Source organism: Rattus rattus, chromosome 15 (genome assembly GCF_011064425.1).
Source record: "Rattus rattus isolate New Zealand chromosome 15, Rrattus_CSIRO_v1, whole genome shotgun sequence".
NCBI lineage: Eukaryota > Metazoa > Chordata > Mammalia > Rodentia > Muridae > Rattus > Rattus rattus.
Window position 1 is genome coordinate 23,455,435 of NC_046168.1, and position 14,495 is coordinate 23,469,929.

Below are 14,495 nucleotides of genomic sequence, written 5' to 3' on the forward strand. Positions count from 1 at the left end.
ACAAAGCTGAAAAAAGAAATGTGCTTCATTTAAGTGCAAGAACATCTGTATTCTTGGGGCGGAAGAAATGGGGCCGTGTAAGGTCAAGACGTTCCTTGTTACTCTTCATGTGTGATGGGGAAGATAGAGGTGGTTTAGTGGACGATGTGGGAGAGGAGAGGAGAGTTTTCCCATCAGGGGCCTTGAGTGTAAATGAATGAAGACGTAAGAGGAGAACCTGCCTTTAGTCATGAATGGGACAGTGCTTACTACAGAAGAATGATCACGAGGAATGGAAGAAAGGATCAGATTCCTGGCACAGGGGCCCAGGTGTTAGGTGGACAGAAACTTCTAGAAGTTTTCTATAATGTCCAAGTGCTCTGTGAAGCAGGAAGCTGGTCGGTAATAAAGTAGGCAGATGTTCTGAAGTTTGGACAGAGGAGAGGTATGCAAATATTGCAAAAGAAAAGCTCTAGGCAGATTCTTTTCCCAGCTTCATATTGGATAATTGCTGAGCCCACCCTGAAGCAAGAGGGTCTGGCAACAGTGCCTATCCACCATACTGTTGTTTTTCCCACCATTATCCTTTATGACTCTGAATGTCCTCTAGGCACAGTGACAGCTGCTGTTCCGACTCCTCTGTCAGCTGCCCCATCAACCATTCTGAAAGCCCATTGTTGGGAGCTTCTTTAACCACACATACTTCAAGATCAGAGCTTTACATTTTATTAACAAAACTTCAACGTGAGCATGTGGAAGCTGGTCATTAAGGCTGCTTCTGCTCCATCAGTCTGGCATCAGGGTGCACTTCCCTTGGCTATGTGTTTTTGGTCTACGTTTGATGGCAACCTCATCCTCTGTCTTCTCCGTCCTTCTCCCTTGTTGTCTTTCTCTGTCTTCTTCCTCATTGTCTTTCCTGAGATCCCTCATCTGATTTCCACCTCCTACCCTCTCTACCCAGTCATAGGCCCCAGCCACTTATTGACCAATTGGAAATTAATGGGGAGCATTCTTCACAGTACATTGGTTAATCCAGAGACCCAATACCAAGTGTGGTGTGAGGTACAGTATTCAGCTTCTGAGTACACAACACACAAGGCGAACTCAAACAATTATGAAGAATCGAATCTGGTCTACCTTGCAGATATTTTGTTTCTTTATTATTTTGGAATAACCTGTTGGAAATCCTGGACTTTATGATTATGTATGACAACTGTCAGCCACAGATACGTACTACCAGTTGTGATATACAATATATGTGTAAAACCAATTCTTCTAGTTTCTTCTCTCATTGGATCGATACTGATTTCTTCTCTACTTACTTGGCTTATTAATAGTTCCTTTCATTACAGGATAGAAACAATTCTATACTGCTAATGAGAAGACATGTAATAAAAAGCAATATACTGGTCAATTTTTCCACTGTTCCTCTTAAAATGGGCAATATATTCACTGTTTTCTCTTTGTTAGCTCTTCTTCTCCTGCTTCTGCCCTCTACACATATATTTTTCAACTCATGTTTATCTCCATGAGGAATTTGTTTAGAATGTATTTTTGCATAAAAACATGCCACTGCTGTAAATTTTGCCTATTTATATTTAATTCAGAAATATTCTATTTTAGCTATTTGACTAGATTCTGTACTTAAGAATGCTGCTCTATGGAGCTTGGTGTTTCCAACTTGGAACAGGGATTGATGGGAGACCATGAGTTGTCTACTTGCTCTCTGAAGGTGGTTATGCAGGTTGCTCCCAACTTCCTCATAACAAACAATGAGATGCTCTTGGAATTGCACAATAAAGGAGCGATTGCTGAAGCAACAGGATATGAGGGTAAAGTTAGCTTAACATTCTTCCAAATGTGCAATTCCGTCAGGGTTCTCAAATTATGGAGAACTCGTCAGCTTTTGCTATTATTTGGCAATAGGATAATTTAACATTTTAGCATTCCATTCTCTGATTGTTTGAAATACACATTTATAGCCTTTGAGATGCCTCTGTTTTAAAACACTTGGTCCCTTTCTTGCCCATTTGTTCCTTGAGGCTCTGCTCTATTTTTGCACATCTGCTGCAATTCCTAGTCTACGCTAGGTATGTTTTGTTTTTTTTTGTGTCACACACACACAAAAAAAATTCTCTCAATCTAACAACTGTTACAGTGTCCTTTGCTAAACAGAAATTTTGAAATTAAATCAAACCAAAACTCTTCAAGATTTCTTTTTCTAGATAGGAAAGCAAATAAATGTGGTGACCAGCAGGAGAAATGGGGTAGAGAGGGGTTGAGCTTTCCTTTGATTTTCCTCCCATGTTGTTGGGAGGACTGAGCTGGGTTCAGTGAATGAGTTAGGGGAGGAGGGGCAGGACTTTTCCAACAATGCCCTTGAGCCGGTGGAAGCAGAAGCAGGAAGGCACAAAATGAGAGGCTGACATCAGCTGGTGCTTCCGTGGGGTGTAAGAAGTCGTTTGGATTTATTTTGAAAATTCCTTTCTACCTACTTGTATACGGCTGTTCATTTTGCACTGTCTTCCAGCAACTACGAATCTTCGGAAGCTCCTTTGCGTGTGTGGTTGAGTAAGTGCCTGGTTTTATTTTTAGTCTAACCATGAATCTCTTCTCTCCGTCCCATCTCTCAAGGATTTCTTCCTTTCTTCACAATGTCTGTGTCAGGCAAGATCCTCCAGAGCGGCTAAACTGGCAGAATGCATCTGTATTACAAAAGAAGAAATTGTAACTAGATTGATTTATATGATAGAGGCTGGACAGTGGTTGTCTGCCTGCCCAGGAAGCCCCGGACCCTATCACTGGTCAGTCTATGAGGCCGGGTGCTTCTGTTTGCCTAATATGACACTGGAGGTGGAGGGAAACTGCAGTAACAAAGGACAGGTGCCCTCACCTGGAAGAAGGAAGGGACCTGCACTCCCCTGCCTCAGCCTAAGGTGCTTGTCACCTAGGGGTGTATCTTTTCTTTTATGGAATTATAGAATTTCTCTCAAGTGACTTCAGGATTAATCACTATAGTATCTGCTGCCACTTTTATTTATTTATTTTAAAAAGATTAAGGTCTTAGTGCACACTCATCTTTCTTAAGTTATAAGCTAAAGTCAACCAGAGTATTTGTCTGTTCTTTCACACAAACAGCAGTGGTCATTCCTTGAAGGCTCATCTTTGACAATTAAATGTGTTCAGTAGGTTTGATATGTATTAGGAATTCTTGCCCTAATAAAATATGACCCAAGGTATTAATCTAATATGTCAATATCCATGGAGAATAGTAAAAGAATAATTATTTGTTCAAAGTATGCCCAAATGTACATATTTGTCAACCATCCATTTGCTCATTCATTTCACAAACACTTAAGTGTTAATTGTCTGGGAATTGTGCCAGTATGGGAGACATGAGGATGAACTAAAAAACATAGCTATTAAATGTAATCTTTGGTGAAAAAGAACTAGTAATTAAAAACTCACCCTAACAAACTTACCATAGTAATTGTGATGAGTGCTTTGACCTGGTTTAATGAAGAGGATTTTACCTTGTCAAGGGATAAATGAAAGTTGACATTTGTAGAAAGGAGCACAGGATTTCTTCAAGCAGAAGAAAGAACACACCATAGCGCTTACAGCAAAAAGCCTCTGAAGGCAAGGGTCTGAAAAACATAGGTGTGCATGTGTGCATGTGTGCACGCACGCACCAATACTGAAGAGTGCAGCAATGGTTGTAAGTCACATAAGGGACAAGGGACAGTCTATAAACAATCAGAAGAGAATACACAGGCACAGCCAACAAGAAAGAACACCAGAATGAACAATCTTTACTTGTTTGGCCTGGGATTGGAACTCAAACACACCCTCTGTCACTGGCTCCCTTGTGTATATGCCATCTCATTGACATTCATTTGGAGAAGCAAGCTTAATAGAAGTATACATGCAACAGTAGAAGGCAAATAGTTTATTTAACAGAAATGCAAAACTGTATTCCTTGCATTACAAAAGAATTCATTTAAAAGAAAAACTAGTGCAAATTTTCTAAAAGTACACAAGCCTTATATAAGCAGCCTCATTTTATTTTTATTTTATTTAATCTTTTTTACAGTCCAGATTTTATTGCCTTCTGACTGTTCCACATCCCATACCTCCTCCCACCCCCAAGCCCCCACCAGTCTCCACAAGGATGTCCCCACCCCACCCTCACCCCCTACCCCACCAGACCTCCCCACTTCCTGGGGCCTCAAGTGTCTCCAGGGTTAGGTGCCTCTTCTCTGAGTCCACCTCTGCTGTATATATGTTGGGGATCTCATATCAGGTGGTTGGTGATCCAGTGTCTGAGAGAGTTTGGGGATCCAGGTTAGTTGAGACTGATGGTCCTCCTAAAGGATCACCCTCCTCCTCAGCTTCTTCCAGTTTTTCCCTAATTCAACCACAGGGATCAGAGCTTCTGTCCATTGGTTGGGTGTAAATATCTGCATCTAATTCTTTCAGCTGCTTGTTGGGTCTTTCAAAGGGCAGTCATGATAGATAGGTCTCTTTTTGTGAGCACACCATAGCCTCAGTAATAATGTCAGGCCCTAGGGCATTCCCTTGAGCTAGACGCCAATTTGGACCTATCACTGGACCTCCTTTTTTCTCAGGTTCTTCTCCATTTTTTTTCCCCTACAGTTCTTTCAGACAGGAAGAGTTTTTGGCAACTCCATCCTTTGCTTGATGTCCTGTCTTTCAACTGCAGGAGGGCTCTACAAGTTCCCTCTACCCACTGTAGGGCATTTCATCTAAGGTTCCTCCCTCTGAGTCCTGAGAATCTTTCACCTCCCAGGCCTCTGGTACATTCTAGAGGATGCCCGCACCTCCTACCTTCCATTCTTTCTGCTGGCCCTCAGGGCTTCAGTCCTTTTCCCTCACCCAATACCTGAACATGATCATTTTAGTTTTACAGTTGCCAAAGGATATTTTCCCGTGCTCCAGAGACAGGGCTAAAGGATTTGAAGGGGTGAGGAGTTAGCGTTATGACTGGTCCTAGACCAAGTAAAGAGCGTCCTTCAGACGCACACTCAGAAGAATGAGATGGAGCCTGCAATGTAAGTGGCCAGAGATGAGGCGGGACGGTGTGGACGGTGTGGACGGTGCCCATCATACCAGACACAGAAGGAGGTGAGGAGCATTTACAGCATTTAGTCCTAGGACTTCACGCACTATACCATGTGATCCCCATGACAACTCTGTGCTGTGGTTATCATCAGGTTTGCTGTTGACTTCTGCCTCTGCGGGACCTCAGCAGCGCACTTCAGTCTTGTTCTGTCTTCCTTCTTAGGTTTGTGTCACACTTGCTCCGCTGTCATTCTGTATCAGGGACACACCTTAAGAGGTTGAGTCCTGCGGAAAGCCACATTCATCCGCCTGGTTCTCTTTCCTGGGCTCTGGCGATGGCAGGGGATAGAGGTGGGGATCTACAGGTGACTGCATAGCCGTGTAAGTGAGGTTTTTGTTTACTTCAGTGTATTTAGCTTCTGAAACTGGAAGGCTGTGAAGCTGTTGGATAGATTTGGCCCCCAGAGTTCAAGGTCTACAGTACTCTTGTGTTTAAGGAGCTTTTGGTTCTGACTGTGATATCTATGTAACCGGCTTCTGTCTCAGCCGTTTCTTGGTAAATCTCTCGGGATCAGTTTAGCAGTTCAGATGAAGATGAAGGGGGTACCGAGGGCAGCAGCCAGTGTCCTTACCAACCGTGAGCACAGAGGCCCGAGGAGTTCTCACAACAGGGCAGGATGAACAGAAAGCTGATCTTTACTTTTGACGCTGTTAGAGTATTGCAGAGCTGGCTTCTATCTCAGAGTTCTGTTCACAGCCGAACGGCAGTTCCTAAAGGAGCCACATCCATCTACACCTCTCAGTCTTTCACAGTAGGATGTTTCAAAACTGGTTCAAGGAGACGTTTGCAATGGCCAGCTAGTCTAATCCTTTAGGGCAGAACATTTACTTAGAGTGTGTAATTTTTATCTAATCCCTTGAGTAAACTTTCACAAAGAAACAAATAAAAGTTGCCATTGGAAAGCTCCATTTATCTGAGATCAATTGGCACATGGCTTTCTTTTCCTTATCGAGGAGGAGCGTGAGGCATTCCAAAGGTATTGGAGGCTGAGGGTAGCAAAGCGTGTGTCAGTGTCCTGTTGGCAAGAGGAGTGATGCTGAAACCCGCTGGCTTCTGTGTTTTCTAGAAAGCTCGGAGCTGGACAGTGCGATGTCATCACCAGTGAGTTGCTAGGCATTTATGAAATCAGCACTGGGCAAGCAGGAATGAGCATTAAGAAGTAAGAAAACAACACATGACAGTCAGACTCATGACCCAGGCTTATTTCACTAGCAAGGGCTGCTCATTTTATGGTTCTGGAGACAATAGAACACCTACATTGATAGAAACCACCAGGTCAGGCATTAACTATTAATTTTGAATTAAGGTGTGGTTGCTGTTACCACCGTTCTGGGGGGTTCACGGAGGGGAAACAGTGTCGATAATTGAAATGGTACTGAGCGCTGTGGTCAGCGCTTCACGTTTGCTCTCTGCGACTGTCTTTAAACCAGGCAATAAGGAAGGGACACGTTTGCCTTTCTGGTGAAGCCTCTATAGTGTCTTAGAAAAGAGGTGCAGATGAGTCAGCACGGCGAGGCCTTCTGCAGAATTCCGAGCTCTCAGGCTTAATCTTTCTGGTTAAGTTCTGTTATAACTCATGGGCTCAAGTGCTGTCAAGTCCAGAGTGTGAATACTCCTGCTCTTTTTCACTTTTCATCACGAATTCTAATCCTGATGTCAGAACAGAGAAAAATAATTGGTACCAGAATGTCCAGAACTCCATGTGGGACGTGCTCAGAGAAAAAAAAAAATCACAAAAGACAACGTAGAGGAAATCAGAGGGCCCACATTTAGCCAATGGTGAGGCCTCAGTTGATGGGTTTCTATAGTAACTTTGTTTTATTATTCCTTCCTTCCTTTCTTCCTTCTTTCCTTCCTCCCTCCCTAGTCTCCTTACTTCCCTCCCCCTCCTCCCTCCCTCCCACCCTCCCTTCTTCCTTCCCTTCCTCCTTCCCTTCCTTTCCACCTTCCCTCTTTTCTTTTCCTCGATAAATTATAGAACCAGTGTCACTGTCAATCTATTTTCGGAACCTTGAGACCTTTTAGGGCGGAACTCCTGTTAGAACCTTATTTATATGTCTGTGGGACTTTGATTTACACAGTAGAATGTCCCTTGAGTCCACATCTTATCAGGCTAGCTTCAGGCAGCTGTAACTCAGCCAGTTGATCCAGGGCAGTTGTGGGTTTGGGAGTTACACCCCCTCCCCGCCTCCCCAGGTAAGTCCACAGGCAGTGGGCAGTGCTCTGGGCGGGGCCAGGGCCAGAGCTCCCGGTGAGTCTTAGTACAGTCAGGGCTTCTGCTGGGCAGGGCCAGCTGTTAATCCTGCTAGACCGCCATCTGGGCGGGGTGGGGGCTGGGGGGTGACAAGGGACATATAGGTGTCGTCTGCACAGGTGAAAGGGTGGCGGCCACAGGGAGTTCCCACCGGTTGAGTTCTTAAAGTCATGAAGACTCAAGAAAAATAACAAGGAGTGGCCGATTGGAGTCTTTTGGACTTGCCCGGAGCTCCACCCTCGGCCAGAGGAAAAGCCCCTGGGGACCGAGGCGGGAGCATCAGACAAGCGCGAGAAAAGTGCCTGTGCGCGCTCCACCTCTGCGCAGCGGGTGCGGGGCGGTGACCTGTCCCTTGTGTTAGCCATGGCGGCAGCGGGATCTACGCGCTTCGGGAGCCCTGCCCTCGGCCTGGGACACCTGTTGACCCTCGCGGTGAGCACCAGGGACCAACTCACGAACGGGGAGAGGGACATGTAGCCGGGGCGACTGGCCCGAGTCGGGTCACTGGGTCTCAGATCACCTTAAACTGCAGCAGTTGTTGGCGGTGAGGAAGGACGGCAGGAAGCCGAGCGACCGGGACACCAAGGTCCCGCAGGGGAGGGAGTGTAGCTGCGAGCGAGCTGTAATAGGCGCGCGCGTGGATGGAGACGGGGGCGGATCGCGGACGCCCAGCCAAAACCCTGGCCTCGGGGTTCTCTGGGCAGAGCGGGGTGCGCCAGGGCTGAGCCCAGGCCTGGAGTACGGTCACAGGAGCCCTGGGTTCAGGCGGTCCTGAGTGAAGTCAGCTGCCTGGCAGAGGACATTAAAGGCCGGCGTGGTGCCCTTGGGGTCAAAAAAAAAAAGGACTTGTTGCTTTTGAGGGTTCCGTGGTGCTGGGATGGGAGGATTCTAGAAGCGAGAGTTGGAACGAAGGAGAGAGAGACTCTGCACTTTTCTTACAAAGTTAGGAGATGGGTCGACACGAGGTGACCACTGAATTCCCTAAATCTCTGAGAAGTGAACATCCTGGTCCCGAGATCTTGTCCTAGAAGGAGTTTTGATTTTTCTTCTCAACTCCTGCTCAGATTCTTGCTGTATGAAGTACAACAGGCAGGACCTTCAGCCCTTTCAGAGGTGTGAATCAAAATTTATGGCTTTATTGGGGACAGGTCTTGATCTCCCTAGGGAACCAGAAGACTCAAGAATTCACCTCTGGGACTGACTAGGCTGTTGGGGAGTTTGGGAAAAGAATGCTCCAGATTATATCGGGGTCTCTTGTACAAGGCAAAAGTTCACTATGCTAGGGCAAATAGCTACCAATTTGATACTGTCCTTTCCCCCATAGCCTGCAGCAGTCACTCAAGCTGGCTTTGAAGGAAGCCTGGAGGAACCCAGGGAACCAAAGTGTGGCAGTGAGAGTTCTTCCATTTCTCCTCAAGTTTCCTTTCACAAGGGATTCCTGCATTTTTAATTACTGAAAAATGTGATTGGTTACTGGACATCCCAAGGGATTCAATCAGAATTCCCAGAGGCTATTCATAAGCACAGGTTGGGACAGGAACCTTGCAGTCAGGATTTTATGGCTAGAGAAACCCAGCCTGGGGCAAATAATCATCACAAAATATTCTGCTAATGACAGAGTGTGAACTTTGGTTGATACCTAGAGAGGGACGTTGCCACTTCCTTTTGTAACACAGGGCCTTATTCTTTGAAAGAAAAGGCATGCTTAGTCTTCCTGATATAGCGCTGCCCTGTTGCGAGCCCACACTCCGAGATCCTGTAAAAGAAGCCTAAGCCATGGGTGAATAAGTAGAGCCCCTCGTCGTTTCTTGAGTCTAGGAATGTGGGTTTTGCTTTCAAGCAGGAAAGTGTAGTGTGAGTCCCCTCAGTTGGTTTTACCCTCCAGGAACCATGTAAACGAAGCGTCTCCAGCCTGAGATGGGTGTGAGAAAAGCATAGAGTAAGTAAACACAAGGTCTACTGAAGAGGTTTTTCAGGGGCGAGGCTCCCTATGTATCTCTTCTTTCTCATACACTCAGGTAATCCCTTGACACTCCACCAGTCAGTTTTTCTCCACTTCCTAGTACTGCCCCACCCCACAGTGTCTTAAGCCCCTGAGCTTTCTTCCTGAAAGCCAAAGGGTGCTTTGTTCTCCACGGCGTCTGAGAGCTCCCTTGACAAGTTCAAGAGATGTGTTCTGTTTTACCCATAATTCAACCCCATGATTCATTCATCCTTTATTCTGGAAATGAACACCTTACTTAGAAAAACTTTCTGGCCCTCGGAATCTGACTCCTTCATCCCCTACCTCGCTTTCTTCTGTGTATGACTTAAAGGTGTAACATGAGATCTTTCCCCTTTGACCGGGTTTTAAGTGTACAATAACAGAAAACTAACCACAAGCAGATACCTCACCACAGCTCTCTGGATGAACGTGTCTCACCCAACAGAGACAATTCTTGTTGGGCAGCAGACCGTCCTCTTCCTACGGCCCACGCCCTGCCTTCTGTTATCGTTTCTGTCTGCCTTGCCACTGTTCTCCTCACTTGTGAATGCTAACTTTCTGTGGAGCCTTGTTCTAAGTCTTGTTTCTTCTACACCCCAGGTGATTTTTTTTTCTACTTTATGCTTTAAAATATCACACTATCTTAAATTAACGTCGCTCTTTCAGACAGCACCTTTAAACAAGCCTGTATATCTCTACATGGTATACTATATCATACCATTTATTATGTTTCCAAATATTGTTTTCCTTTTGGCGTCAGAGATTTCAATATATAGAACTTCTATATATCTTGATCCTCACGGAAAATGCTAGAAGCTTTTTTCTACTTATTACTCCCTTTAATCAATCCGTTGTTGTTTCAATAAGTTCATCTTCATAGATTTTTCATGGGGCTGTTTACTAGTACCCATCTCTTGTTACAGGCTTTTGCTCTCGCTATAATGTCATATTGGATAACCTTGGCTGTATGCCATGCACGTGTATATGAGCAGGCACATTTAGGATGGGAGAACCCGAATTGGCGATGAGGAACACAAAGCCGATGACTATGATCTTGGAGATGCTGTTCTCTCCAACGGGTTGTGTACGGCAGGAAACTGTTGTATGTTTCATTTCATGTTACACCAGTGATTCTCAACCTGTGGGTCACGACCCTTTTGGGGTTGAATGACACTTTTCGCTAGTATTGTCTAAGATCATCAGAAAACACAGATGTTTATAGTATGACTATATTATGGTAAGGCAGCAGCAAATTACAGTTATGAAGTAGGGACTAAAATGATTTTGTGGTTTGGGGTCACCCTGATGTGACTAACTGGATTGAAGAGTCGCAGCATTAGGAAGGTTGAGAACTACTATTTTATTTCTTTAAGGGTTGCAGCAGTATACGAATTATTGAGATTGACTTTGAGGCTACCCGAACGAGTCAGAAGTTTAGGAAAAGATAAAATTGAACCCATACATTTCGCGGAACACCACAGAAAACTCCAAGTAGATGAACTATTAAAGTGCACGATGACGCCATGTGGGTTATATGAAAAACGTGATGAATTCCTCTAGATCTTTCAGCTAAGAAAGCCTACCTGTGACCTGGATTTCAACTTCTAGTATGAACAAAGACAATACAAATTCTAGAAATAAAAAAATCTTTAAAGTATAGGAATAAACAGTGAATTAAAAGCAGTATTTCACATTTCACGGAGTTTAAGAAAATGCTGTGTAGGCCAGGGTGTGACGAATAGAAAACAGGCTGTTAGTGACAGACGTTCTGCATGTCCTCTGTGGGCTGTACAGAAACGAGGTGCAGGCAGGCATGGCGTTTGCCTCGGACATGGTGTCACTAATACTTTCTACCCACATCCTGTGCACAGCCTGGCTTCCAGGTAGTTGGACTTCATGTGCTCTTTTTGGGTCTACCTGTGCTTTTGTGGGCCCTTCTTTTTCATAATTTTTCTATAACCCTTGAATCAGCTCATTTAACTCCAGGAAATACTTGGTTGAGATTTTTTGTAGGGATCATGAAGTTGTGATTTAATCTAGGATTAATGTATGTGTGTGCCCATTTTCCCTACTGCACACTGGATCTGCCTTTCTCTCTGTGTACATCCACTTATTTTGGGTTTAGGTCCTTCTGAGGTAGGCAAGTCTTCCCTGAGGAAGTCAGGGGAGGACAGCAATTCTTTTGGTCAGGAAGCAGATGGCCTGGTGCTGGCATGTGGCCGTCTAGGGTTCTACTAGGTTTACTCCCTGGCATTCCCGAATGTCTCATTGCTTTAGAAAATGACTTCTTTTGTAGTATGGTGCCTGTTTTATTTGTGGACACAAGAGTAGCGATAACTGTGTTTAGCAGTCGCTTCTTTCATGGAAATTTATTGTCTGGTTTGCTCGAGCTGTGTAAGTAAAGATTAAGTAAATGCAAATAGAGAAAGTTTTCCCTTTCTTACAAGCCCTCACTCCTGTCAGATTTCTTCAGTGTGGCGTAAAGCAGCTATGGTGACCTTGGTGACGTTGGCAAACCTATTATACTTCCGGGCTTAGTGATGAGATCATCTACTTTTCTTGTGGCTGTGAACAAATACCTGGGAGGAAGCAGTTAAAAGGGCGAGGGTTTATTTTGGCTATGGTTTGAGGTTAAAGTCACTCTCGGTGGGACCTCACAGCCGGTGAGGCGTCTGGTCCCATTGTATCCACAGGCAGGAGGCAGAGAGCATTGTTGCTGGCACCCAGTTGTTTTCTCCTTACTCAGTCCTCTGTCCCTTCCCATGGGATGATGCCACCCACATTCAGGGCGGCCCTTCTCACTTCATTTACACCATGACCATGGGGTTGTTTCTGATGCTTTCCCTGTGGCATTGTCCTTATAATACCCAAGAGGCTTCCGACCCAAACCATGGGTTCGAATGTGGATCCTATACCCATCCATGCCAAGGCCAGATTGGCTGTGGCTCTCCCTCATATTGAAGGCGGAATGGAAGCAACTTCCTGTACACCACAGGTGTGTACCATGTTTTCATTTTACTCCATTTCTAGTGAGGCCCAGAAACCAGAGCCAATCTTGGCAGGCCAGAAGGTGGATTCTGGATTCTTCTTTCCTACGTTCTGTGTTTCAGTTTATCTGTAGATCCTACCCTTCAGTTCTCTGCTCCTTTCTTAGTTCTTCCGTGCTGTGGGATGTTTCAAAATTATGTTATTCAGCATGGCTGGATAGTTTTCTCACAGTGTTCTCCAAGTTTCCTTGCATATCTTCATTGGAATGAAAGCTTTTTCTCAATCTATTTCTCCACAGTGTTCAGATTTACCACTTTCCAATATAAACCTGCTGAGGTGATTTATTTACTAGAGACAAATCTTCACTTTCTATATTGGTCAGGTTTCTTCATTGTTCTGAGACAGTCCCAAGGAAAAGACGTTAAAGGAGAGAAGCTATATCCTGGCTGGCTCACAATTTTAAGAGTTTCAGTTCGTGGTTAACCGATGCCGTCGCTTTCAGGCTCATGCAAGATGAGCAGAAACATCATGGGTGAAGGTCACGGTGGAGGAAAGCTGTTTATCTCACGGCAGACTTTAAGCAAATGGGGGTAACAGAAAGGAGGCAGGATAGGGCCTGTCATTCACAGACTCGTCTCTCAGGACCTCTTTGTGAGATTCAGGAGCCAACACAAACTTTCCACCACCTCCTAACAATGCCTTCAAATGAAGCATTCGTTAATAGCCATTCACTAGGTTAAGCTCACACAGCACAGTTACCTCCCAGTGGTTAGATGTAGCACCCAGAAAGCACACCTTTGGGGTCCCACCTTATTTGTAAACCATAGCGGCTCCGTATAATGTATGAGAGAAAGGATCCACATGGGTCGTTGGCACTACGCAGAAGTCGCTCCATACTTAGGGTACAGAATCACTTTCTTCTCCTTAGATTGTGAGCAGTGGCTGTCCATCTTCCTAATGTCTTGTGACTTCTTAATGACTCTTTAGTACAGTTTCTTATGTTGTGGTGAGCCCCAACCATTGGTGCCCTTAGCTATCCCTGTGAAAGGGTCAGTTCATCCCCAAATGGGTCATGACCCACAGGTTGAGAAGCCCTGCACTGTAGATTTCTGTTCAGTTCTCTGTCCTCTGACGTTCTGTATATTTGCAGTTTCAACCCTGCCTTCTCCTATCATGACTGACTCATGGCCACTCCTCAGTTGACCTCATCTGGTTCCTAGGTGAGGCTGGCTCTCCCTGCTAGCCTCAACTTCCCTTCCGTGGCATTTCTATACCCTAGTGATTTACAACTATGTCTTATCCTGGGGTCGAATTTTCAGTCGGATCATGTAAGTTACTAGATAAAGAGTACACATTTAATTAAACTCATTTAATATATGAATAAATGGGTGTTTCCAAAAGCAATTGTCTTAACTGCGCCTTTCAGCTCTACCACTAACACTTCCGCTTAAGTACGGTGTCCCTATCTTAGGACAGCTGCTGTGCCATTGCAGTTGTCATCTCGACTTCCATTTGTATGTGCCTGTACTCTGGTTGCCATGCAACCAGCTGACTGACTGCTGGTAAACACCAGATAAAGCCATTCTGCAGTTTTATGCCTCTCATTGCCGCTTTCCTTTGCACTCTGAACAAGACAGTCAATGTTCCAGATGGTTCTGTATGTGGAGCTGGCTTCCTCCTTCAGTTCACAGAGGCTCAAGCCTTCTCTACCATCATTCTCTGCCCTTTTTCTGCAATAACTGTTATATGTCTTGGCCGATCTTTGGTGGGATGTGACATTTGTGCACTTGTCTGTCTTCATTGGTGCCATGCAACGTGATCCAGTCAGCGCAAGGTCCTTGCTTCACTTGCTTCTGGAGCAGATGACTGAGCTTAGCACCTCCTTATCCCTGAGTGTTGGTTGAATGAATAACTGATGATCGAGTGGATGAGTAGATGTACTTTGTCAGTCACCCTTAGCCACAGTCCTCAAAACATCTCACTGTGCTCCTGCACTCTTGGCTACAGAGTCTGAGAAAGTTCCCCTCCTTTTATTTTAATTTCAACTTAGAAGTCTTTGGGTGGGTGTGGGACGATCTATTTCAATTTTGCAAATAAAATATAATCTCTGCCTTTTTGGATCCCTTCTATATAGTTCAAATTGGATA

At 44.9% G+C, this 14,495-nt stretch overlaps 1 protein-coding gene across 2 annotated transcripts in view; it reads left to right on the forward strand.

The window, feature by feature from the left end:
- Positions 1–7,451: 7,451 nt before the first annotated feature.
- The window catches only part of Dsc2 (desmocollin 2), a 31,959-nt gene continuing 24,915 nt past the window's right edge, over positions 7,452–14,495 (forward strand). The window contains exon 1 of one of the 2 annotated variants that reach the window (XM_032885782.1): positions 7,452–7,808. In XM_032885782.1, the coding sequence (XP_032741673.1) occupies positions 7,740–7,808 (69 nt within the window). In that variant the 5' untranslated portion in view covers positions 7,452–7,739. The remainder of the gene's footprint in view (positions 7,809–14,495) is intronic. The other variant, XM_032885781.1, reaches the window with a different exon arrangement.